At 40.6% G+C, this 23,654-nt stretch overlaps 3 protein-coding genes across 4 annotated transcripts in view; 1 reads left to right on the forward strand and 2 right to left on the reverse strand.

Annotated features, from left to right (window-relative positions):
- OR1N1 (olfactory receptor family 1 subfamily N member 1) overlaps positions 1-4,413 on the forward strand; it is a 29,862-nt gene extending 25,449 nt beyond the window's left edge. The window contains exon 2 of one of the 2 annotated variants that reach the window (XM_002691556.2): positions 3,476-4,413. In XM_002691556.2, coding sequence (XP_002691602.2) covers positions 3,476-4,413 — 938 coding nt within the window. Of the gene's footprint in view, positions 1-3,475 lie in introns of those variants that run through there. The other variant, NM_001390745.1, reaches the window with a different exon arrangement.
- Positions 1,973-11,117, reverse strand: OR1J4F (olfactory receptor family 1 subfamily J member 4F). Its single transcript, XM_002691564.2, has 2 exons — positions 10,204-11,117; positions 1,973-1,998 (listed from the first exon to the last, which is right to left on the reverse strand). The coding sequence occupies exons 1-2, from the start codon at positions 11,081-11,083 to the stop codon at positions 1,973-1,975; spliced, it is 906 nt and encodes a 301-aa protein (XP_002691610.2). The 5' UTR covers positions 11,084-11,117.
- Positions 11,118-19,548: 8,431 nt separating this feature from the next.
- OR1J4C (olfactory receptor family 1 subfamily J member 4C) lies at positions 19,549-20,490 on the reverse strand. Its single transcript, XM_002691557.1, has one exon. It carries the CDS (start codon positions 20,488-20,490, stop codon positions 19,549-19,551), a length of 942 nt encoding a protein of 313 aa, XP_002691603.1.
- Positions 20,491-23,654: the final 3,164 nt, after the last annotated feature.

Raw genomic sequence — 23,654 nt, forward strand, 5'->3', positions numbered from 1 at the left:
TCCTCACCCTAAACTTGTTTATAACATCAGTTTAGCAATCTGACTTATGTTTCTGGATATTTGCCAATTGTATTGATTATTCTTGATCCTAAATTCTGATTCCACATAATCCCATCACAAAGGTTGTCAGGAAGAATCTGAGCTCTTTCCTCCTTCCTTCCAAATTAAGGATAACCACAATGCCTTCTCAGAGAAGGCAATGGCAACCCACTCCAGTACTCTTGCCTGGAAAATCCCATGGACAGAGGAGCCTGGTGGGCTGCATTCCATGGGGTTGCTAAGAGTCAGACACGACTGAGCGACTTCACTTTCACTTTTCACTTTCATGCATTGGAGAAGGAAATGGCAACCCGCTCAGTGTTCTTGCCTGGAGAATCCCAGGGATGGGGGAGCCTGGTGGGCTGCCGTCTCTGGGGTCACACAGAGTTGGACACAACTGAAGCGACTTAGCAGCAGTAGCAGCAGCATAGTGCCTTCTTCCTGGTAACTGGTATAGCAGTAAGAAGAGAAATGAGACAAATAGTTGCAAACTAGTAAGCCCTGCCTTTGGAAAAATCCTCTCCGTCAAGGCCAAGCCATCTTTTCCTGTTGGCAGACACAGTAGGTGAAGAAGCAGCAGAAGTAAGTAAAGGGAACTTATCACTCTGGGGTGACAAAGCCAGAGGTTGGCCCAAGGATCTGGAGTTGCTCATTTTTGTCTCTAAGAGCTGTAGAGTTTTTTGAGGTTATAGTCAGGATGAAGGCTGAGAAACTCTTTTAGGGAAAGAAGAACCAAAGAATAGGACAACAGAATCAAAGGATAAGGCCCTTTATAGGAAAAAAAAAAAAAAGACAAAGGTAAAAAGCAGGGTTGACAATGGAGAGTTTTAGACCCTTTTTTGAGGATTTGAAATTTTTCTGATGTTAAATGGTCAGTGCTATTGATGAAGAGAGCATTAAGGGAATAACCTGATTCAGGCTTACACGCTGTCAGATATAGTGAACCAAATGCAACTCCATCCTAAGATAACTTACAGTCCCCTTGAGAAGCTTTGTGGGGATGAGTGGACTTTCTCACTAAAGGCAAGGTCTGCAGTCAGGAAAGGATAAAATTGTCTAGTCACTCAATCTGTATCATTCTCCTCTCAATGAGATACACAATCATTTGGGTCTTAAGAATCTGTCACTTTCCAGAACATGGTTATTAGAATGTGCCCATTCAGGGGAGTCCAATCTTTGTGAGGCATCGTATTCTCCATGGAAAGATGGAGTAGGAGAAAAATAACTTAGTTTGTGGTTTTGTTGTCTCTTGGGAAAAGTTATATAGTTCTGAGATACATTCCTAAATTAGTATAGGGTTCAGGAATAAATAAATATGCAATAGTGTTCAGATATTCTTCATGTTCATGAAGTATTAACTTCAAAATATGAATAATGTTTCAGTAAATCTTCTTGTCCATCTATTGGTAACTTTTTCTTTAAGTGTGGAGTTTGAATAGAAGTTAAGAATAGGAACATATTTAGACCTGCAAGATAGTGATAACAAAAAAAAAATAATGATAAACATAACTGCCTTAACAGAAAGGGCAATAGTCAGAGAGGCTGAATATCCCAGTTGTCATTCCATATCTTCCTCTAAAGCACAGCGTAAATTATTTCAATAACTTTATTTTTGAACTTTAGCTTATTCATGTGTGAATCAAATGGAAGAGTTAAGCAAAATTATTTATTCTTAGTCTCTGAAAAAGTGAAAGTGTTAATCACTCAGTTGTGTCCAACTTCTTGTGACCCATGGATTGTAGCCCGCCAGGCTCCTCTGTCCGTGGAATTCTTCAGACAAGAATGCTGGAGTGGATTGTCCTTTCTTTCTCCAGTGGACCTTCTGGACCCTGGTATGGAACCCGGGTCTCTTGCATTGCAGGGAGATTCTTACCATCTGAGCCACGAGGGAAGCCCTTCTTAGTCTCTGTTGAGCATTAAAATACTTGAGAATTTAGTTTTTGTTTTTAAATAATACCCAATATTTAAACTGGGTAACCAGACTATATCCTAAAAAATTTAACTCAGTAAATCTGGGTAAGTCTGAGGAGTCTGTGTTTTTTAAAAGCGTCTCATCTGGTTATGATTGTGACCAATGTTTGGGGATCTCTAGACCATATGATCTTGTATGTGTGTGTGTGCTCAGTCATTCATTCATCTCCAACTCTTTGTGACCCCACAGACTACAGCTCAGCAGGCTCCTCTGTCTATGGGACTTTCCTGACAAGAATACTGAATTGGGGACCATTTCCTCCTCCAGGGGATATTCTTGACCCAGGGATTGACTCTGCATCTCCTTTGACTCCTGTATTGGCAGGTGGATTCTTTACCACTGAATCACCCAGGAATGCCATATGATCCTGTAGGTTCTATCTAGTTCTTAAATTTCATTATTCTTCTATGAAAAATAAGTATATAAGATAGAAAAACCACAAGGTGAGGTTAAAGATTCTAAAATAAAAATACTTCTGGGTCATCCCAGTGCACCCATGGCGGATTCATGTTGATGTATGGCAAAACCAATACAATATTGTAAGGTAATTAGCCTCCAATTAAAATAAATAAATTTAAATTAAAAATTAAAAAATAATAAAAAATAAAATAGAAATACTTAGAGATAAAATATAAATATAAAGTATAAAGATAAAATATAAAATAAAATATAAATAGAAAACCACTTTCTATCTATATTGATTTATTATTCAGTCTCTGGCATCTAGTGCATGGGTTTGAATTCCAGCTCCAATATTTGCAAATTGTTGGTGCAAGTGATTCAAGTAATCTTAGCCTCAGTTTTCTTCAACACACGGCCTTAAGCATAACAATCTCTCCTTCCTTGTTTTGTGTAAGGGCTAAAGCAGACAGTCTGTATGAAGTGCTTAGTTGAGCACCTAACATGTAGCAAGTGGATGCAAATGTTAGCTGCAGGATGACCCTATGCCAATGATGAAAACTGAAAGGCAGGCGAAAAATGCACTCCATAGTTTCTATTTCAGAAGAAAAGATAAGAAAATAATGCCCTTCACTCTAAAATGAGATATTGTGAGGGCTTTAAAAACAATTTTTTATGGAATTCAAGAGCTATCAACAGAGTATAAGATTTAGCTCACCTCCACCTACGCGTGTGTCCATGCTACTAAAAATGATGACACTGATACAGGGCTGCAGAAGTAGACCAAAACTTTGTAAGACTGAAGCTGAATATGCCCAGAGACTCCCTAAAAGAATCATTTCTGTATAAAAGATTGACCAGAGGGAAGAGAGAGGAAAGAAAAAAAAGCTATGATATTCATAAGGAGGAAAGAAAGAAGTATGGTCAGATTGGAGGTGAAGTCCAGATTGGGGATGAAAATGAAATAAAAGGGAGATTTGGGAGTTGGAAAATTTGACAGACGGCACAGAGTTCTAGAAGAAATCTAGCATTCTCTCTCCTTCCTACCTTCTAGATGCAGCAGAGTCATGGAAAACCAAACCAGCATTTCTGAATTTTTCCTGCGAGGAATACCTGGCTCGCCAGAGCAACAGCAGTTATTCTTTGGAATTTTCCTGTGTATGTATCTTGTCACCTTGATGGGGAATGTGCTCATCATCCTGGCCATCAGCTCTGACCCACACCTCCACACCCCCAAGTATTTCTTTTTGGCCAACCTGTCTTATGTTGACATGGGTTTAACATCCTCCACAGTAACCAAGATGCTGGTAAATATACAGACACAACTTCATACCATCTCCTATGTTGGCTGCCTCACACAGATGTACTTCTTTCTGATGTTCGGTGATCTGGACAGCTTCTTCCTGGCCGTGATGGCATACGATCGCTACGTGGCCATTTGCCGCCCTCTCCACTACTGCACGGTTATGAGTCTGCGAGTCTGTTCCCTGCTGCTTGCACTGTGTTGGATCCTCACCCACATTGTTGCCTTGACTCACACCCTCCTCATGGCTCGGCTGTCCTTCTGTGTTGTTGGGGAAATAGCTCACTTTTTCTGTGACATAATTCCTGTCCTGAAGCTGTCCTGTTCTGACACCCGCATCAATGAGTTGATGGTCTTTGCCTTAGGAGGCACCGTGCTCATGGTCCCCTTCATATGCATTGTCATCTCCTACATTCACATTGTATCTGCCGTTCTGAGGGTCCGAACACCAGGTGGGGGTAGCAAGGCCTTTTCCACCTGCAGTTCCCATCTTTGTGTCGTCTGTGTCTTCTATGGGACCCTGTTCAGTGCCTATCTGTGTCCTCCATCCATTGCCTCTGAAGACAAGGACATTGCAGCAGCTGCAGTGTACACTCTAGTGACCCCCATGCTGAACCCCTTCATCTACAGCCTACGAAACAAGGACATGAAGGTGGCCCTTAAGAGGCTCCTCAGTCATAGGAGAATTACTGCTTCTTAGCTCTAGTGATAGTAACTTTCAGTGAAAAGACATAGACTTGAAGTCAAACTTGGCTTCAGTTTTGATCTGCCACACAATAGTCATAAAAGTTACCTAACCTTGCTGAAACTTAGACTTCTCATCAATCAAATGGAAATGTAATCTCTATTTAATAATGTGACTTGGAGGATTAACTAAGATAAACTAGAAAATGTGTGTAGTATACTGGCTCATAATAGGATGTTTTTAATAAATGATGGCTATTATTATTAGCATCATTCTCAATCTTCATCCCTCTTTCACTGAAAAGGTATAAAAATCTTTTCTTTGAGATCCATTCATTTAACAAATATACACCAGACACCTACTATGTGAGGGGAGGTTTAATAAGTTCTGGGAATAGAACCCTGAACAAGACATTGACCCTGCTTTCATGACACTTTCATTCCAGGTTGTTAATTTGTCAGTCATAAAATTGGTGGTCATCTCTATGTTTATAGCACTAAGTGGAGGTTTGAACAAAAGAAATAAAGAGTATTAAGTCCATTCTAGGAGATGCAAAATAGGTAAAGACTTCCCTGACAGAAGACTGATATTTCAATGTTTAGGTTTCCATGATGGTTACTTTATATTCCATGGTTTGCCAAAATTTCAACCAGGAAAGATGATTGAGTTCCATGGGCTGCCTCTTCACCCTACTTACAGGCCAAAATGTTCAATGCCAAGCATCTTTTGTGTGACCTGAAGGAGTGAACACTGCAAACTTTTCCTTATTTACTTTCAGGTTTGTTGTCAGATCTAAAAGGGGCACCAAAGCTTAAACAATTGCAGAGATAGGGGAAAAACCAACCTTTTTATGGGCACCTAAGTTTTCTTCTGCCTTTAAGAATCTTAAACACATTAAAAATATTATTGTTAAAAATAAAGACCATAAAATTTTGACTCCTCACATCCTCCTGGTGTGACCAGGAGTCTACTGGCTACCTAAAACCCCTCCCCAAAGCAGTTTGTTTCTCATACTCAGTCTGTCTTAAAATGTCTCACAATACCTATATGTGTAAATTAATTTTCATTACTGAGCATCCTTCATGGAATTAAACTCTCCCAGCCTGCAGCAGTGGAAGGCACAAATGTGAATCATTTCAAGGGGCACGCCTCATCTTAGTACTTGACGATTCCATTTGTTTGCTGATTGGAGGTGGGGCTTCTGTTCCCTCAAGATCTCCTTTCTGGATAGTCTCTCTAGGGTCCTTGACTCGGTGAGAGGGGCTTTCTTTTTTTCCCTTTTTAGTAATGAAGCATGATTGCCCTGCAATGTTGTGTTACTTTCTGCTATATAATGAAGTGTATTAGCTACATGTATACATGTATTCCTTCCCTCTTGGACCTTCCTCCCACCCCTCTAGTTCATCACAGAGCACCAAGCTGAGCTCCCTGTGCTACACAGCCTGTTCTCACTAGCTACCTATTTTACACAAGGTAGTGTATATATATGGGAGAAGGCAATGGCACCCCACTCCAGTACTGTTGCCTGGAAATTCCATGGATGGAGGAGCCTGGTAGGCTGCAGTCCATGGGGTCACTAAGAGTCAGACATGACTGAGTGACTTCACTTTCACTTTCCACTTTCATGCATCGGAGAAGGAAAAGACAACCCACTCCAGTGTTCTTGCCTGGAGAATCCCATGGACGGAGAAGCCTGGTAGGCTGCAGTCCATGGGGTCGCACAGAGTCGGACACGACTGAAGCAACTTGGCAGCAGTGTATGTATGTCAATCCTAATCTCTGAATTCATTCATTGCAGCACAATTTACAATAGCCAGGATACAGAAACAACCTTAATGTTCAATGACAGGTTTATGGGTAAAGAAGATGTAGTACATATATACAATGGAATACTACTCGGCCATAAATTGGAAAAAAATTGGTTCACTTGTAGAGATGCAGATGGACACAGAGTCTGTCATGTCATATGGAATGAAGTAAGTCAGAAAGAGAAAAACAAATTCATATATTAATGCATATTTGTGGAATCTAGAAAAATGGTATTTTCAGGTCAGGAACAGAGATGCAGACACAGAGGATGGATATGAAGAGGACCTTCTCAAATAATCAGATCTGGAGCTATTGAAGCCCCAGAGTCCTTCTGTCCCATCTTCTTATCGATGACTGTCATTTCATTTTCTTGTCATCTATTATTTTGCAGACTATGGGGAACTGACAGTCTAGTCTCACTGAACCATTAACCTCTAGCGTTCTTTCTGTCCTTTGAATTGGCAAGAAAATACCTTCTGCCCCTCTTGATTGGCTCTTTTAGGAAAGGCATCTCTGGCAGGGTTCTAAAGCTCATGTTGACAAATCACATGGACAAGACAGGGGCTAGGATGTGAGATTACTGAACACAGCATCCAACCAACCTTGCCATCCGTGACCCTTCTGATACTCTGAACCTGTTGCTCACACTGGCCCCCATCAGTTCACCTTCTCTACTCATTCTGACCCTCAGGTAATCTTAATCCAGTAACAATGCAGTGCACATAGGAACCCTGTTGGGTGGCTGGATTTACATTTATCCTACAGGTCCCAAACAGACTAGATGAGACTGGGTTCCCCACAACCAGGATAGTTATCGCTGTATTTAAATTTCTAAACTTATTTATCTCCTGTTACATCCTATCATCCAGACCCCCATCTCTAAATTCAACCTTCAATTATTTTAGGTCCCCAATTCAAATAAGGTTAATGTGATATTGACATTAAAACAATTCACACTGGATTACAAGTCACTTCTAACTCTGCATTTTGGTAGTGTCATCTGAGAAAGAAGTGCTTTTGATTGGGATCTGTTCATGGGTGGGTGGTGAAGAGTTTCTGGTCACCCCTTCACTATTCAAGGTACTTGCCTTCCTCTTGCTTGGAGCCCTTTTATAAAAAAGCAGGTAGGCAGAAACTTATTCTCTCTCCCACTTAAGACTATTACAGTGTAGACAGCCCTGGCATGGCTGAGGGAAAATGCTTCAAATAAAGTTCATACTTTCAAAGAGATTTTCAGAAGTTTTATATACATAACCAAATCAATATGGTGAATACCAGCTTGCTTTGGACTGTTCACAACCAAGGAAAGCCAATCTAGCATAGCAGGTGGTGATAAAACTCTTCCCAACAAGCAAGTGCCTTTGACATTTTTTGAGAAAAATCCACTAAGAGCACTGTCACCCACCCATGACCAAAAATGTGAAGAACAGCAATGACCTCTTTAGGGAATGAGCCAGAGACAACCAGGTAGATGATCAGGGATCCAAAACAGAACTCTAGTGCCAACAGGGATGCTGAGCCAGGCACTCATGGGTGTGTCCAGGCCAAATATGCTGTGTGTCCACAGCATATTTTCTCTAGGACAGCACAAAAGGCTTCAGCTCTGTTCAGGTTTGGGTTCTGGAACTGGAGGATACTAAGCCTGCAGACACAGTAACTCCATGTCTGTAGCTTAGTTGTTCAGGGTTGGGGTAGGGGACAATTTTGTCCTTCCACAAAGTCAACTGGGATGTTGAATAGCAGCTTCATCAGCTCCAGGGGCTTCCCTAATGCCTCAGCTGGGAAAGAATCTGCCTGAAATTCAGGAGACATAGGAGATGCAGGTTCAATTCCTGGGTTGGAAAGACCCCCTGGAGAAGGAAATGGCAACCCACTCCAGTATTCTTGCCCGAAAAGTCCCATGGACAGAGGAGCCTGGTGGGCTACAGTCCATAGGCTACTCACAAAGAGTCAGACATGACTGAATATGAGCACATCAGCTCCAGGTCAAGGATCACTCTCTGAGTGAATGTCAAACAGGTAGAGAGTAAGATACTCTTCTGATCTCTTTCCTCATCTACTCAGCCACCAACTTATCCATTGCTTCTTGGTCATTTGGTTCTAGCCTCATCAGCCGAGATGTGTAACTGTGTCCTTAGGAGTGCAGATTACTTTTGTATTGGGAATATAATCTCTATTCTATGATTCCAAGTTGGCATAATTCAGGAATATTTATGCAAATTTTCCTCCAAAATTCACCTCTGATGAATCAGTAGGGAAAGCTAATATTGATTATTCTTGGTCAATTGTAATGCTGACCAAATTTAGTATTTAATTTTTAAATCAAAAATACATTAAATGTTTTATAATATTTTAATTTACACAAGAGAAATTGATATTTAGAGGAGTTAAGTGAGTTGTCTGAGGCCGTACCCTATGGCAGATACAACTTACTTGAGCTCTGTCTTTCCCACATGCTCTTCTCTTACAGCTATGTGGTGCTGAGCCTCAGAAGCAGATTTGATCATGGTTGTCCTTAAATGACTGCAGCCTGAACAAAGAAAACTATGTGATCCTTCACTGGATGTCAAAGAAAATAGATTATTTGGCTTATAACACAAACCTAGGTTCCCTAAACTGAGTACAAATGAGTTTCTGGGAGACATATTTTGACATTGAATGTGACATGCTCCAAATTCAGTGTGGGCAACAGAAGACTCCAGTCCCAGTCTGGACTGAGCAGGTGTCTCCTTGAAACTCATACATGCAGTCAGAAAAATCCATAGACTTTGTTTCAGTGTTTCTAAATCAAGAACAAGCTTTGAGTCCTAAAGTGGAGGAACTGAACTCATATCTGTAGATTGTTTCCTGAAGCAATAAAGGCTACTATACAGTTTCTTCTCCTGATCCACCATTATTACCACCACCAAGAAAAACTGAAAAGAACACTGAAGGGAAAGTGAGGAAATTAAAGGAAATACATTACAAATCCCAAGCTTTCTATGCTGTGGGAGCCTTGTTAGACAGTATCTTCCAGCAGGTCATAAGAGCCCCATTTCTTTCTCTCCATCCTCTAGGAATCACCATTCTGGTCTCTGCTTCTATGAATTTGACTATTTTAGATTCCATTTATAAGTGAGATCATGAAATGTTGTTTTTTTTTTTTTTTAATTTGACTTATTTCACTTGGCGTAATGTACAAAGTTCCAGTTATGCAGATGTATAACTTCTCGGGAGGTCCAAAGTATGGCAAGAGGACTATAGTTAAACATACTATATTGTATGGCTTTTCCGGTGGCTTAGATGGTAAAGAATCTGCCTTCAATGCAGGAGACCTGGGTTTGACCCTTGGGTTGGGGAGATCCCCTGGAGAAGGGAATGACAACCCACTCTAGTATTCTTGCCCGAGAATTTCATGGACAGAGGAACCTGATGGGCTACAGCCCATGGGGTCACAAAGAGTTGGACATGACTGTTTAACTAACACACACATACTGTATGCTTGATATTTACTAGTAAAGTGGATAATAAATTACATCTTCTCAACAAACACACACACAAATGGATTAAACTGATAACTATGATGATGAATATGTGAACTTGATTGTAGTGGTTATTTCACAATGTATATACATCAAAATATCAAATATAAACATTAAATATTTACAATGTGTATATGATGATTTTAGCTCAACAGATATGTTTTAAAAAGAACTAATAAATTCCTGAGAAATAAGACTAGAGACATAAGTATTACCAGTTGTGTAGTTTCTCAATCTAATACACAAGATCAAAAATCAAGAATATCGACTCAGAATCCATAATTTATACTAATAAATTGTAAGGGAACAATAACTGTAAAAGAATGCAATCAAGTGGTCAAACATTCACTGAGTATTCGTTTCTTGCCAGGCTCAAATGTAGCGATGTAGGATCTGGGGTTTGTGTGAACACACGTGGCTGTTACAAAGATGAGCAAACACCAAAACAAGACTTTCGCCCTGTGCGAGAGTCTCTCCAGGGCCTCCTTCATGTCCCTGTTCCTTAGGTTATGAATGAAGGGGTTCAGCAGTAGAGTGACCACTGTGTACATCACAGAGACAACGGTGATCTTGTCCCTGGAGGTGCTAGATGAGGGGAAAATATACAGCCCAATAATTGTTCCATAATACAGAGACACCACAGAGAGGTGAGAGCCACATGTGGACAATGCTTTGCAGATCCCCTTGGTGGAGGGGACCTTCAGGATGGTGGCCCCGATGCGGCCATAAGAGATCAGGATGCATACTAGTGGGAGGACGATGACGGCCACTCCTGCTGTGAAAATGGCCAGCTCATTGAAGGATGTGTCTGAGCAGGAGAGCTTCAGCAGGGCACCAAGGTCACAGAAGAAATGGGGGATGCTGAGGTCAGCACAAAAGGACAGCCGGGTAAGGAGGAGGGTGTGACACAGGGCACTGGCACAGGAGAGAATCCAGGATGCAGTTACTAGTAAGGTGCACAGCCCCTGTCCCATGATGGTGGTGTAGTGGAGAGGGTGGCAGATGGCCACATACCGATCATAGGCCATCGAGGTGAGCAGGAAATCATCCAGATTAGTAAAAAATAGGAAAAAATACATCTGTGTTACACATCCAGGATAGGGGATGGATTGATCCTGAGTCTGCATGTTCACGAGCATCTTAGGGATGATGACAGATGAGAAGGAGACGTCAGTGAGGGCCAAGTGGCTGAGGAAGAAGTACATGGGGGAGTGGAGGTGAGGGTCCAGCCTGATGAGCAGGAGGATGAGCACATTGCCCAGCACCGTGGTCAGGTACATGCCCAGGAACAGGGCAAAGAACATGCTCTGATGCTCTGGCTGGATGGGGAGCCCCAGAAGGAGGAACTCGGACATGCTGCTATGATTCTCCCTGTTGATGCTCTTCTCCTGTCTGCTGGGAATGAAAGGACAGTGAAAGAAGCACATTTTGATTGCAGCAGACATATATAAATGAGTCCTTTCTCTTGGTGAATATGTCAGTGTCTGTCTGCATTGCCATGTCCCTGCAGAAACCCCTAAGATGAATGGTATTACCATGTATAATGAGGGAATTTACCAACCAAGAAGAGTTTGATACAAAGGAGATACTGGCCCAGTGGCATTTTTCCATCACCTCAGTAAACAGAAAGTGTCACACTGTCTTAGCAGAGAAATAGTAAGTTAAAAACCTCCCTAATTTCTCTTCTATTTCTGTACATATAATCAGAGGGTTTAGACCTTCAGGCTGTGACATATTGACGTATTGAAATCTGACTTCAAAGTCCTTTCATATATCAAGTATAAGGAGGATGTTTCATCAACAAATTCTCAAAGGAAAGTGGGTCAAAAATACACAGCCAAGGAATTTCCTGGCAGCCCAGTGCTTAAGACTTCACCTTGCAAGTCAGGGAGTGTGGGTTCAATCCCTGGTCCATGTATAAAGATATCACATGCCTTATGACTAAAAACCAAAACATGAAGCAAAACAATGTGGTAACAAATTCAGCAAAGAATTTAAAAAATGATCCACAGGAAAAAATTTCTTTAAAAATAAATAAGCAAATATAGTCAGTTCCATTATGTATAAAGGCTGAAGAAAGAAGCTTAACTGTCAACTGAGCTCAGAGTATCTTAGAGCTCAATCTTGCAATATCACTGCTCTATGAAGTAAAAATATTACTGGCAGTTACAGTACTTTATAGCAGTTTCACTTCAGTTCAGTTCAGTTGCTCAGTAGTGTCTGACTCTTTGAAACCCCATGAACTGCAGCACGCCAGGCCTCCCTGTCCATCACCAACTCCTGGAGTTCACCCAGACTCACGTCCATTGAGTCAGTGATGCCATCCAACCATCTATCCTCTGTCGTCCCCTTCTCTTCCTGCCCTCTATCTTTCCCAGCATCAGGGTCTTTTCAAATGAGTCAGCTCTTCACATCAGGTGGCCAAAGTATTGGAGCTTCAGCTTCAACATGAGTCCTTCCAGTGAACACCCAGGACTGATCTCCTTTAGGATGGAATGGCTGGATCACCTTGCAGTCCAACGGACTCTCAAGAGTCTTCTCCAACACCACAGTTAGACCCAGAGGGATGGTATGGGGAGGGAGGAGGGAGGAGGGTTCAGGATGGGGAACACATGTATACCTGTGGCAGATTCATTTTGATATTTGGCAAAACTAATACAATTATGTAAAGTTTAAAAACAAAATAAAATTTAAAAAAAAGCATCAATTCTTCTGTGCTCAGCTTTCTTTATAGAAACTCTAACATCTATACATAACTACTGGAAAAACCATAGCCTTGACTAGACAGACCTTTGTTGACAAAGTAATGTCTTTGCTTTTTAATGTACTGTCTAAGTTGGTCATAACTTTCCTTCCAAGGAATAAGCATCTTTTAATTTCATGGCTGCAATCACCATCTGCAGTGATTTTGGAGCCCCCCCAAAAATAAAATCGGCCACTGTTTCCACTGTTTCCCCATCTATTTGCCATGAAGTGATGGGACCAGATACCATGATCTTAGTTCTCTGAATTTTAAGTTTTTTTTTTTTAATTTTATTTTATTTTTAAACTTTACAATATTGTATTAGTTTTGCCAAATATCGAAATGAATCCGCCACAGGTATACCTGTGTTCCCCATCCTGAACCCTCCTCCCTCCCCATACCCTCCCTCTGGGTCGTCCCAGTGCACCAGCCCCAAGCATCCAGCATCGTGCATCGAACCTGGACTGGCGACTCGTTTCATACATGATATTATACATGTTTCAATGCCATTCTCCCAAATCTCCCCACCCTCTCCCTCTCCCACAGAGTCCATAAGACTGATCTATACATCAGTGTCTCTTTTGCTGTCTCATACACAGGGTTATTGTTACCATCTTTCTAAATTCCATATATATGCGTTAGTATACTGTATTGGTGTTTTTCTTTCTGGCTTACTTCACTCTGTATAATAGGCTCCAGTTTCATCCACCTCATTAGAACTGATTCAAATGTATTCTTTTTAATGGTTGAGTAATACTCCATTGTGTACATGTACCACAGCTTTCTTATCCATTCATCTGCTGATGGGCATCTAGGCTGCTTCCATGTCCTGGCTATTATAAACAGTGCTGCGATGAGCATTGGGGTACACGTGTCTCTTTCCCTTCTGGTTTCCTCAGTGTGTATGCCCAGCAATGGGATTGCTAGGTCATAAGGCAGTTCTATTTCCAGTTTTTTAAGGAATCTCCACACTGTTCTCCATAGTGGCTGTACTAGTTTGCATTCCCACCAACAGTGTAAGAGGGTTCCCTTTTCTCCACACCCTCTCCAGCATTTATTGCTTGTAGACTTTTGGATGCAGTAGAACATAGGCAAAACACTCTCCGACATACATCACAGCAGGATCCTCTATGACCCACCTCCCAGAATATTGGAAATAAAAGCAAAAATAAACAAATGGAACCTAATTAAACTTAAAAGCTTCTGCACAACAAAGGAAACTATTAGCAAGGTGAAAAGGCAGCCTTCAGAATGGGAAAAAATAATAGCAAATGAAGCAACTGACAAAGAATTAGTCTCAAAAATATACAAGCAACTCCTACAGCTCAACTCCAGAAAAATAAATGACCCAATCAAAAAATGGGCCAAAGAACTAAATAGACATTTCTCCAAAGAAGACATACATACAGATGGCTAACAAACACATGAAAAGATGCTCAACGTCACTCATTATCAGAGAAATACAAATCAAAACCACTATGAGGTACCATTTCACGCCAGTCAGAATGGCTGAATTTTAAGTTTTAAGCCAACTTTTTCACTCTCCTCTTTCACTTTGATACTAGTACTCAAATTTATCATTCTCCAATATCCTCCAATATTCAACAAAATCCTCTTGTTGAAGAGTTCCCTAATCCAAAATAAAAACAGTTGCTGCCAAGAGGTGTCAAAGAGATATGCCCTGATATGCTTTCTCCTTTCATCTTTAAGAACTAGTAGTAAAGGTATCATAAGCAAGAGCACAGAGAAGTGCTGAGCACCTGTATACACACACACACACACACACACACACACACACAAATACACACCTGCCATTGGTGTAGGAGACCCAGTTCTTCTCTGAACTTTATGCTCAAGTAATGGAGCTACCTTGGGTAAGAACTGGTTTCGCAGACTCTTTGTAGGACACCTGGAGACTAGATTTATCCACTTCTGTGGTCCTGAACCACTCACCAGCATCAGAGAAAAAAGAGCTAGACCCTCAATTCACCAACATCAGAAATGGAGATATAAAGACTGCTCTGTCCACCAGGGAGTGGACCCAACTGGACAGGGCTCAAAGCTCTACGTTAGAGACATGCATTAAACATGTATTTATTGCTCAGTTTTCTTGTTTATCCCTCCAGGACACATGCCCTAGGGCAGTGGTTCCTAAACTTTGATGTTCCCTAGAATGTGCTGAGGAGCTTATTAAAGATGCAGATCCCAGTGCCATCTCCAGTGACGCTCATTCTTGAACTCTATGGCCAGGGAATTCTGACACACATTGTCCTATGGGCCGACACTGAGAAAGCGGTGTCCTTACGAAGAATGTCATGATGATGCCCTGTGGGTGTAAGCCCAAAGGAGATGTGGAAAGACCCCCTTATTGACCCTTCTTACAAGCTTAAAGTTTCCACTAGTTAAGTCAAAGCTTGGGATGTGAGGATGGAATTTTCTCCCAAGCCGAGATGCCTTCTTAGTTTGTTGCCTTCTAAGTAAATCTGCTTCATGGTAGAGATCCAAATACAATATGAGAAAGTCAAAGTATTTCCCTTGTCTTTTAATTCATTTTTTATACTTCTAAAATGGTTTTTATTCACAAAACTTTATATTTACATTTGTTGTTGTTCTATCAAAGTGTTAGTTGCTCAGTCATGTCTGACTCTTTGCAACCCCATGGACAGTAGCCCACCAGGCTCCTCTGTCAGTGGAATTTTCCAGAGAAGAATATTGGAGTTGTCGTTCAACTCCATTTGTTGTTTTCAGTTGCTAAGCTCTGTCCACCTCTTGCAACCCCATGAACTTCACCATGCCAGGCTTCCCTGTTTTTTGCTATCTTCCAGAGTTTGCTCAGACTTATGTTCATTGAGTCAGTAATGCCATCCAACCATCTCATCCTCTGTCATCCCCTTCTTTTCCTGCCCTCAATCTTTCCTAGCATCAGGGTCTGTTCCAGTGAGTTGTCTCTTCGCATCAGGTGGCCAAAGTATTGGAGTTCAGCTTCAGCATCAGTCCTTCCAATGAATATTCAGGGTTGGTTTCCTTTATGATTGACGGGTGCAATCTCCTTGCAGTCCAAGGGCCTCTCAAGAGTCTTCTCCAGCCCCACATTTCGAAAGTATCAATATTCGGAACTCAGTCTTCTTTATGGCCCAATGCTCACATCCGTCCATTACCACTGGAAAACCAATACTTTGACTAAATTACATTTTTTAGAATAGTGATGTCTCTGTTTTTTTTTAATGTTCTATGTAGATTTGTCATAGCTGTTCTTCCAAGGTCAAGTGTCTTTAATTTTCATGACTAGTCACCAAATGAAGTGATTTCTGAACCTAAGTAAATAAAATCTGTCACTGTTTCCACTTTTTCCCCATCTATTTGTCATGAGCAATGGGACAGGATGCCATGATCTTTGTTTTGTGAATGTTGCATTTTAAGCCAGCTTTTTCATTCTCCTTTTCCACCCTCATCAAGGGGCTCTTTAGTTCTTCTTTGCTTTCTGCCATTAAAGTGATGGCATCTGCATATGTGAGGTTGTTGATATTTCTCCCAGCAATCTTGATTCCAGCTGGTGATTCATCCAGTCTGGCATTTTACATGATGCATTCTGTATATAAATTAAATAAGCAGAGTGACAATATACAGCCTTTATGTACTCCTTTCCCATTTTGGAAACCATCAGTTGTTCTATGTCCCATGCTAACTATTGCTTCTTGACCTGCACACAGGTTTCTCAGGAGACAGGTAAGGTGCTCTGGTATTTCCTTCTCTTGAAGAATTTCCCACAGTTTGTTGTGATCTACATAGTCAAAGTCTTTAGCGTACTCAGTGAAAGAGAAGATGTTTTTCTGTAATTCTCTTGATGTTTCTATTATCCAACAGATGTTGGATAATATGTGATGTGATCAGATGTGATTTGATCTCTGGTTCCTCTGACTTTTTCTAAATCTAGCTTGGACTTCTGGAAGTTCTTGGTTCACATACTGCTGAAGCCTAGTTTGAATGACTTTGAGTATAATCTTGCTAGCATGTGAAATGAGTGCAGCTGTACTATAGTTTTAACATTCTTTGGCCTTGCCTTTCTTTGGGATTGAAATGAAAACTTCCATTTTTTAGTCCTGGGGCCACTGGCGATTTTTCCAAATTTGCTGGCATACTGAGTGTAGCAGTTTAAAAGCATCATCTTTTAGGATATATTTGCATAAATGCGATTTATTTTGCATGGTATCTTAGAGCTTTCTTTTCCTAAAATATATTTATTGCAATAATATTTGCAAGTCTACTTCTATGCTTATCAGTGCATAGGATATATATAACATCAATACATTAATCTTATAAATTTTCAAATTTTTAGTTCTCTCTTGCTGAGTTAACTGAGTGATTCTTTAACAAAGGTTCTCTAATTCTTCAATAAGGTAAAACTTTTAAAAATATTATAGTACATCCTGAAGTCTTCTCCTGTGTCAATTGTCTGATCAAGATTACTTTATTATCTCCAAAGCATCCATTTTAACAGGCTGCATTGTCTGAATTCCCCCATGCCTGTGGCTTGCTCCTTTGAAGAGAGAACAACCGAACTTTGAAAATGTCCATGAAAATACATGAAAAATGGAAGTCTAGGTGGAAGCCCATGGAAAGAGAGGCAATAAAGCCAGGCTCTTTTAATCCACCTAAGGAATCATCTAAGTCAGAGCTTATGGAATGAAATAAATAATAATGAGGAAAGTTGCATCATAATATTTTATACATGTATCAAATATCCAAGTCTTTCAAAATATTGTGATTTCCATCTTTATACCCCAAACAGACTAGAGTTGTGGACATCACCACAGCCTTGCATGTCACTCCAGCTACTGGTTACATACTAATTAGTCTTCTGCTTCTGTATAACGTTGGTAAACATATCACATCTTGCATAGTGCAGGCACACACACACACAAAGGGAAAAGATGAAAAAACAGGGTAAAAACCTGATGCCAAAAAAGGACACATATGTAGTATGTCGATAAGAGAGATAAAATGAATAGTATAAACTAATCTAAAAGAAGGCCAAAAAGAGGGAAAAGAAAGCAAAAAATCTTTCTCCAAATCTATTTGTACTAAGTGAGCTTTGCAAGGTAGCAGGATTACAAAGTTGATGAATAAAGAACAAAAATCAATGATACTTTATATCCTAGCAGTGAGCACTGAGAATTGAAGTTTTAATATACTAACTAAAATAGTTTAAAAAGCAAAATATGCTTATGGATGAATTTACCAAAATACTTGTATGTTAAAAACCACAAACTCATTCATGGTAAATTTAAAGAGGATGCAAATGAATACAGATACACTTTACACATAGACTGGTTAACTCAATATCATTATGGAGCCAGGTCTCTCCTCCAATTGATAGGGTCAGTGCAATCAAAGGCAGTATATCAGTAACCCATTTGCAGAAACTGATTCTTAATATTACATGGAAGCAAAAGGGAAGACAAGAAAATCTTAAAATGAAAAGGAAACTGTCATACTTAGTTTACCTAATTTCAAATTTTTTATGCTCCATAGCAAGCAAAATAAAAATAATTGCATGAGAATAGGAATATAGATGAATAGAACAGTGAATATTTTGAAATAGATCAATACACAAAAGGTCAATTAATAGTTTTCAATGCACCAAGGCAATTAATGTGGCAAGCATAGTGTTTCAAGAAATGGTACCAGCATGCTTCAGTATCAATATGTCTTAAGTGCACATGGACTCTTGTGCTGCTCTGCATGCAAAACATAACTGAAAATGGGTCAAATGAGTAAGAACTATAACTATAAAACTATTTTGAAGAAAACTTTGGACAAAATTTTGGTAAATGTAGGGTAGGCAGTATATTCTTAAATAGGACACAAAAGTCATGAACACTAAAAGGAAAAGAGAAGAATCTTGATTTCAAAAAAATAAAATGTATTTGCTATTCCAAAGAAACTTTTTAATAAAAATTTATTGGGCTACAGTTGCATAACAATGCTGTGTTATTTTCTGATCTCAGAAAAATGAATCTGCCATATGTATATATATCTATAGCCCTGTTTTTTGAATTTCCTTCCCATTTAGGCCACCACAGAGCTTTGAGCAGAGTTCCCTGTGCTGTACAGTAGATTCTCATTAGTATTTATTTAATGCACAATAGTAAATGTCCATTGACAGAGGAATAGATACAGAAGAAGTGGCACATATATACAATGGAATATTATACAGTCACAAAATGCAACAAAATTGTGCCATATGCCAGCATGTGGATGGGTCTACAAAGTATCTGGGTCTGACATACAGAGTAAAGAGAAAATTAAATATTGTATGTTAATGTCTATACATGGAATCTAGAAAACTGGTAGTGAGAAACTGATTAGACAGGCAAGAATAGAGATGCAGACATAGAGAATGAATTTCTGGACACAGTTGAAGGAGGAGTTGCTGTTATTCAGTCACATGTCTGACTTTCTGCAAGGCCATGGACTGCAGCATACCAGGCTCCCCTGTCCTTCACATAGTATGCTCACAGGAAAGGAGAGGGTGGAAAAAACTGAAAGAGTACCACTGACATACGTACACAACCATGTGTAATTAGATTGCTAATGAGAAACTGCTACATAGCACGGGAAACTCAGTGCGGTACTCTGTGATGACATAGAAGGCTGCAAAACATGGGGATGGGAGGGAGGGAGGCTCAAGAGGGAGAGAATATATGTGCTTATACCTGTTTCACACTATGGTATAGCAAAAAAAAATATTGCAGAGAAATTATCCTCCAATAAAAAATAAATAACAAAGTAAATAAATTTTTGAAAAAGAAATAAGTTCCCAGGATATAAGGGGAGAGACTAAGTACTACCAGCTATATATTCTCAGCCTTATAGACAAGATCAAAAATCAAGAACATAAACTCAAAATTCACAGTTTATGCTAATGAACTGTTAGTAAATAGACAATAATTGTAAAGGAATGCAATTCAACTATCAAACATTTACTGAATATTTATTCAATGCTGGGATCAAATCTAGGGATATAGGATCTGAGGTTCTGTGAACACACGTGTCTGTTACAAAGACAAGCAAACATCATTGAGACAAGACTTTTGCCCTGTGCAAGAGTCTCTCCAGGGCCCTCTTCATGTCCCTGTTCCTTAGGCTATAAATGAAGGGGTTCAGCAGTGGAGTGACCACTGTGTACATCACAGAGGCAATGGTGCTCTTGTCCCTGGAGGTGCTGGATGAGGGGAAAAAATACAGTCCAATAATTGTTCCATAATACAGAGACACCACAGAGAGGTGGGAGCCACATGTGGACAATGCTTTGCAGATCCCCTTGGTGGAGGGGACCTTCAGGATGGTGGCCCCGATGTGTCCATAAGAGATCAGGATGCATACTAGTGGGAGGATGATGTCGGCCACTCCTGCTGTGAAAATGGCCAGCTCATTGAGGGATGTGTCTGAGCAGGAGAGCTTCAGCAGGGCACCAAGGTCACAGAAGAAATGGGGGATGCTGTGGTCAGCACAAAAGGACAGCCGGGTCAGGAGGAGGGTGTGACACAGGGCGTTGGCACAGGAGAGAATCCAGGACACAGTTACTAGTAAGGTGCACAGCCCCTGTCCCATGACGGTGGTGTAGTGGAGAGGGTGGCAGATGGCCATGTACCGATCGTAGGCCATCGAGGTGAGCAGGAAATCATCCAGACCAGTAAAAAATATGAAAAAATACATCTGTGTTATGCACCCTGCATAGGGGATGGATTGACCCTGAGTCTGCATGTTTATCAGCATCTTAGGGACAGTGACAGATGAAAAGGAGATGTCAGTGAGGGCCAAGTGGCTGAGGAAGAAGTACATGGGGGTGTAGAGTCGAGCGTCCAGCCTGATGAGCAGGAGGATGAGCAGGTTGCCCAGCACCGTGGTCAGGTACACGCCCAGGAACAGGGCAAAGAACATGCCCTGCTGCTCTGGCCGGATGGGCAGTCCCAGGAGGAGGAACTCTGACATGCTGCTCTGGTTCTCCCTCTTCATGCTCCTCTCCTGTCTGCTGGGAATGAAAGGACAGTGAAAGAAGCACATTTTGATTGCAGCAGGTGTATATAAATGAGTCCTTTCTCTTGATGAATATGCCAGTCTGTCTGCATTGCCATGTCCCTGCAAAAAGCCCTAAGATGAATGGTATTACCATGTATAATGCAGGAATTTACCAACCAAGAAGACAGTTTGATACAGAAAAGAAAATGGCTCAGTGGCATTTTTCCATCATCTCAATAAAGAGAAATTATCACAATGTCTTAGCAGAGAAATAGTAAGTTTAAAACCTCCCTAATTTCTCTTCTGTTTCTGTACATAAAATCATAAGGCTGAACCTTCAGGTTGTGACATACTGACCTACAGAAATCTGACTTCAAAGTCCTCTCGTATGTAAAGTATAAGGAGGACATTTCAACAATGTGTATGTTTCAACAGAGTATAAGGAGGATGTTTCCTTCGAATTCTTGAAGGAAAGTGGAGCAAAAATGCACAGCCAAGGAATTTCCTGGCGATTCACTGCTTAGACTTCAACTTCCAAGTCAGGGGGTGTGGGTTCAATCCCTGTTCCAGGTATAAAGATATCACATGACTTACAGCTAAAAACCCAAACAGGAAACAAAACAATATGGTAACAAATTCAGCGAAGAATTTTAAAAATGATCCACATAAAAAAATTCTTTAAAAATAAATAAGCAATAAATAGCCAGTTCCATTATGTATAAAGTTGAAGAAAAAGAAGACGCTTACCCATCAACTGAACTTAGACTATCTTAGAGTTCAATTTTGCAATATCACTGCTCTACGAACTAAAAAATATTACTAGCAGTTGTATGTATTTTTACTGGTACTCATATTTATCATTCTCCAATACCCTCCTGATTCAACAAAATCCTCTTGTTGAAGAGGTCTCTAACCCAAAATAAAAACAGTTGCTGCCAAGATGTGTCAAAGAGATATGCCCTGATATGCCTTCTCCCTAGTCTTTAAGAACTAGTAATAAAATGTATCATAAGCAAGAGCACAGAGAAGTGCTGAACACCAGTATACAGATACACACACACATACCACACACATACACACACACACACACACACACACACACACACACACACCTGCTATTGGTGTAGGAGACCCAGTTCTCTGAACTTTAAGCTCTAATGATCCAGCTGCCTTGAGTAAGAACTGGATTCTCAGAATTCTGTAGGACAACTGGAGACCAGATTTATCCACTTCTGTGGTCCTGAATCACTCACCAGCACCAGAGAAAAAATAGCTTGATCCTTAATTCACCAATGTCAGTAATGAAGACGTGAAGTCTGTGCTCTGTCCACCAGGGAAGGGATGCAAGGGAACAGGGCTCCAAGTTCTTGGTTAGAGACATTAAACATGCATTAAACATGTATTAATTGCTCAGTTTTCTTGTTTCTCCCTCCAGGACACATGCCCTAGAGCAGTGGTTCCTAACTTTAATGTCCCCTAGTATCCCCTGGTGAGCTTATTAAAGATGCAGATCACAGCTCCAGCTCCAGTGACATTCATTCTTGAACTATGTGGCCAGGGAATTCTGATGCAAGTGGTCCTAAGGGCCGATGGTGAGAAAACTGTCCTTAGGAAGAATGTCATGATGAGGCCCAGTGGCTGTGAGCCCAAAGGAGATGAGGAAAGAACTCTTTACTGACCCTTCCTACTAGTTTAAAGTTTCCCCTAGCTAAGTCAAAGCCTGGGATGTGAGGATGGAGTTTCTCCCAAGCGGAGATGCCTTCTTAGTTTGTTGTCTTTCAATAAATTAAAGCTCAACATTCAGAAAACTAAGATCATGGCATCCAGTCCCATCACTTCGTGGCAAATAGATGGGGAAACAGAGGAAACAGCAGCTGACTTTATTATTCTGGGCTCCAAAATCACTGTAGATGGTGATTGCAGCCATGAAATTCAAAGATGCTTACTCCTTGGAAGGAAAGTTATGACCAACCTAGACAGCATATTAAAAAGCAGAGACATTATTTTGTCAACAAAGATCTGTCTAGTGAAGGCTATGGTTTTTCCAGTAGTCATGTATGGGTGTGAATGTTGGACTGTAAAGAAAGCTGAGCGCCAAAGAATTGATGCTTTTGAACTGTGGTGTTGGAGAAGACTCTTGAGAGTCCCTTGGACTGCAAGGCGATCCAACCATTCCATCCTAAAGGAGATCAGTCCTGGGTGTTCATTGGAAGGACTGATATTGAAGCTGAAACTCCAATCCTTTGGCCACCTGATGCAAAGAGCTGACTCATTTGAAAAGACCTTGATGCTGGGAAATATTGAGCACAAGAGGAGAAGGGGACAACAGAGGATGAGATGGTTGGATGGCATCACTGACTCAATGGACATGGGTTTGGGTGGACTCTTGGAGTTGGTGATGGACAGGGAGGCCCAGCATGCTGCGGTTCATGGGGTCACAAAGAGTTGGACATGACTGTGTGACTGAACTGAGCTGAACTGAAATCTAGTTCATGGTAGAAATCCAAATACAATATGAAAAAGTCAAAGTATTTCCCCTGTCTTTTATTCATTTTTTATACTTATAAAATGGTTTTTATTCATTAAATTTAGTATTTATATTTATTGTTGTTCTATCAAAGTGTTAGTTTCTCAGTCATGTCTGACTCTTTGCAACCCCATGGACAGTAGCCCACCAGGCTTCTCTGTCAATGGATTTCTCCAGGCCAGAATATTGGAGTTATTGTTCAACTCCAGTTGTTCATTTGCTAAGCCGTGTCTGACTCTTTGCAACCCTATGCCAGGCTTCTGTGTTTTTTGCTATCTCCCAGAGTTTGATCAGACTCACGTTCATTGAATTAGTAATGCCATCCAGTCATCTCATCCTCTGTCATCCCCTTCTTTTCCTGCCCTCAATCTTTCCCAGTATTAGGGTATTTTCTAATGAGTTGGCTCTTTGCATTGGGTGGCCATAGTATTGGGGTTTCAGCATCAGTCCTTCCAATGAATATTCAGGGTTGAGTTCCTTTAGGATTAACTGGTGTGACACATTGCTGTCCAAGGGATTCTCAAGGGTCTTCTCCAGCACATTTGGAAAGTATCTATTTTCTGCACTCAGTCTTTTTTACGGTCCACCTCCAGCATATGGACATGACTACAGGAAAACCATAGCATTGACTAAA

Source organism: Bos taurus, chromosome 11 (assembly GCF_002263795.3).
Source record: "Bos taurus isolate L1 Dominette 01449 registration number 42190680 breed Hereford chromosome 11, ARS-UCD2.0, whole genome shotgun sequence".
NCBI classification, from domain to species: domain Eukaryota; kingdom Metazoa; phylum Chordata; class Mammalia; order Artiodactyla; family Bovidae; genus Bos; species Bos taurus.

Coding starts and splice junctions, on each gene's coding strand:
- OR1J4C (XM_002691557.1), bottom strand. CDS start 20,490: ATGAAGAGGGAGAACCAGAGCAGCATGTCAGAGTTCCTCCTCCTGGGA.
- OR1J4F (XM_002691564.2), bottom strand. CDS start 11,083: ATGTCCGAGTTCCTCCTTCTGGGGCTCCCCATCCAGCCAGAGCATCAG. Junction 1,999..10,203: donor GGACATGAAGGAGGCCCTGG/AGAGACTCTCGC, acceptor AGTTTAAATATT/GGGTATTATTTAAAAACAAA.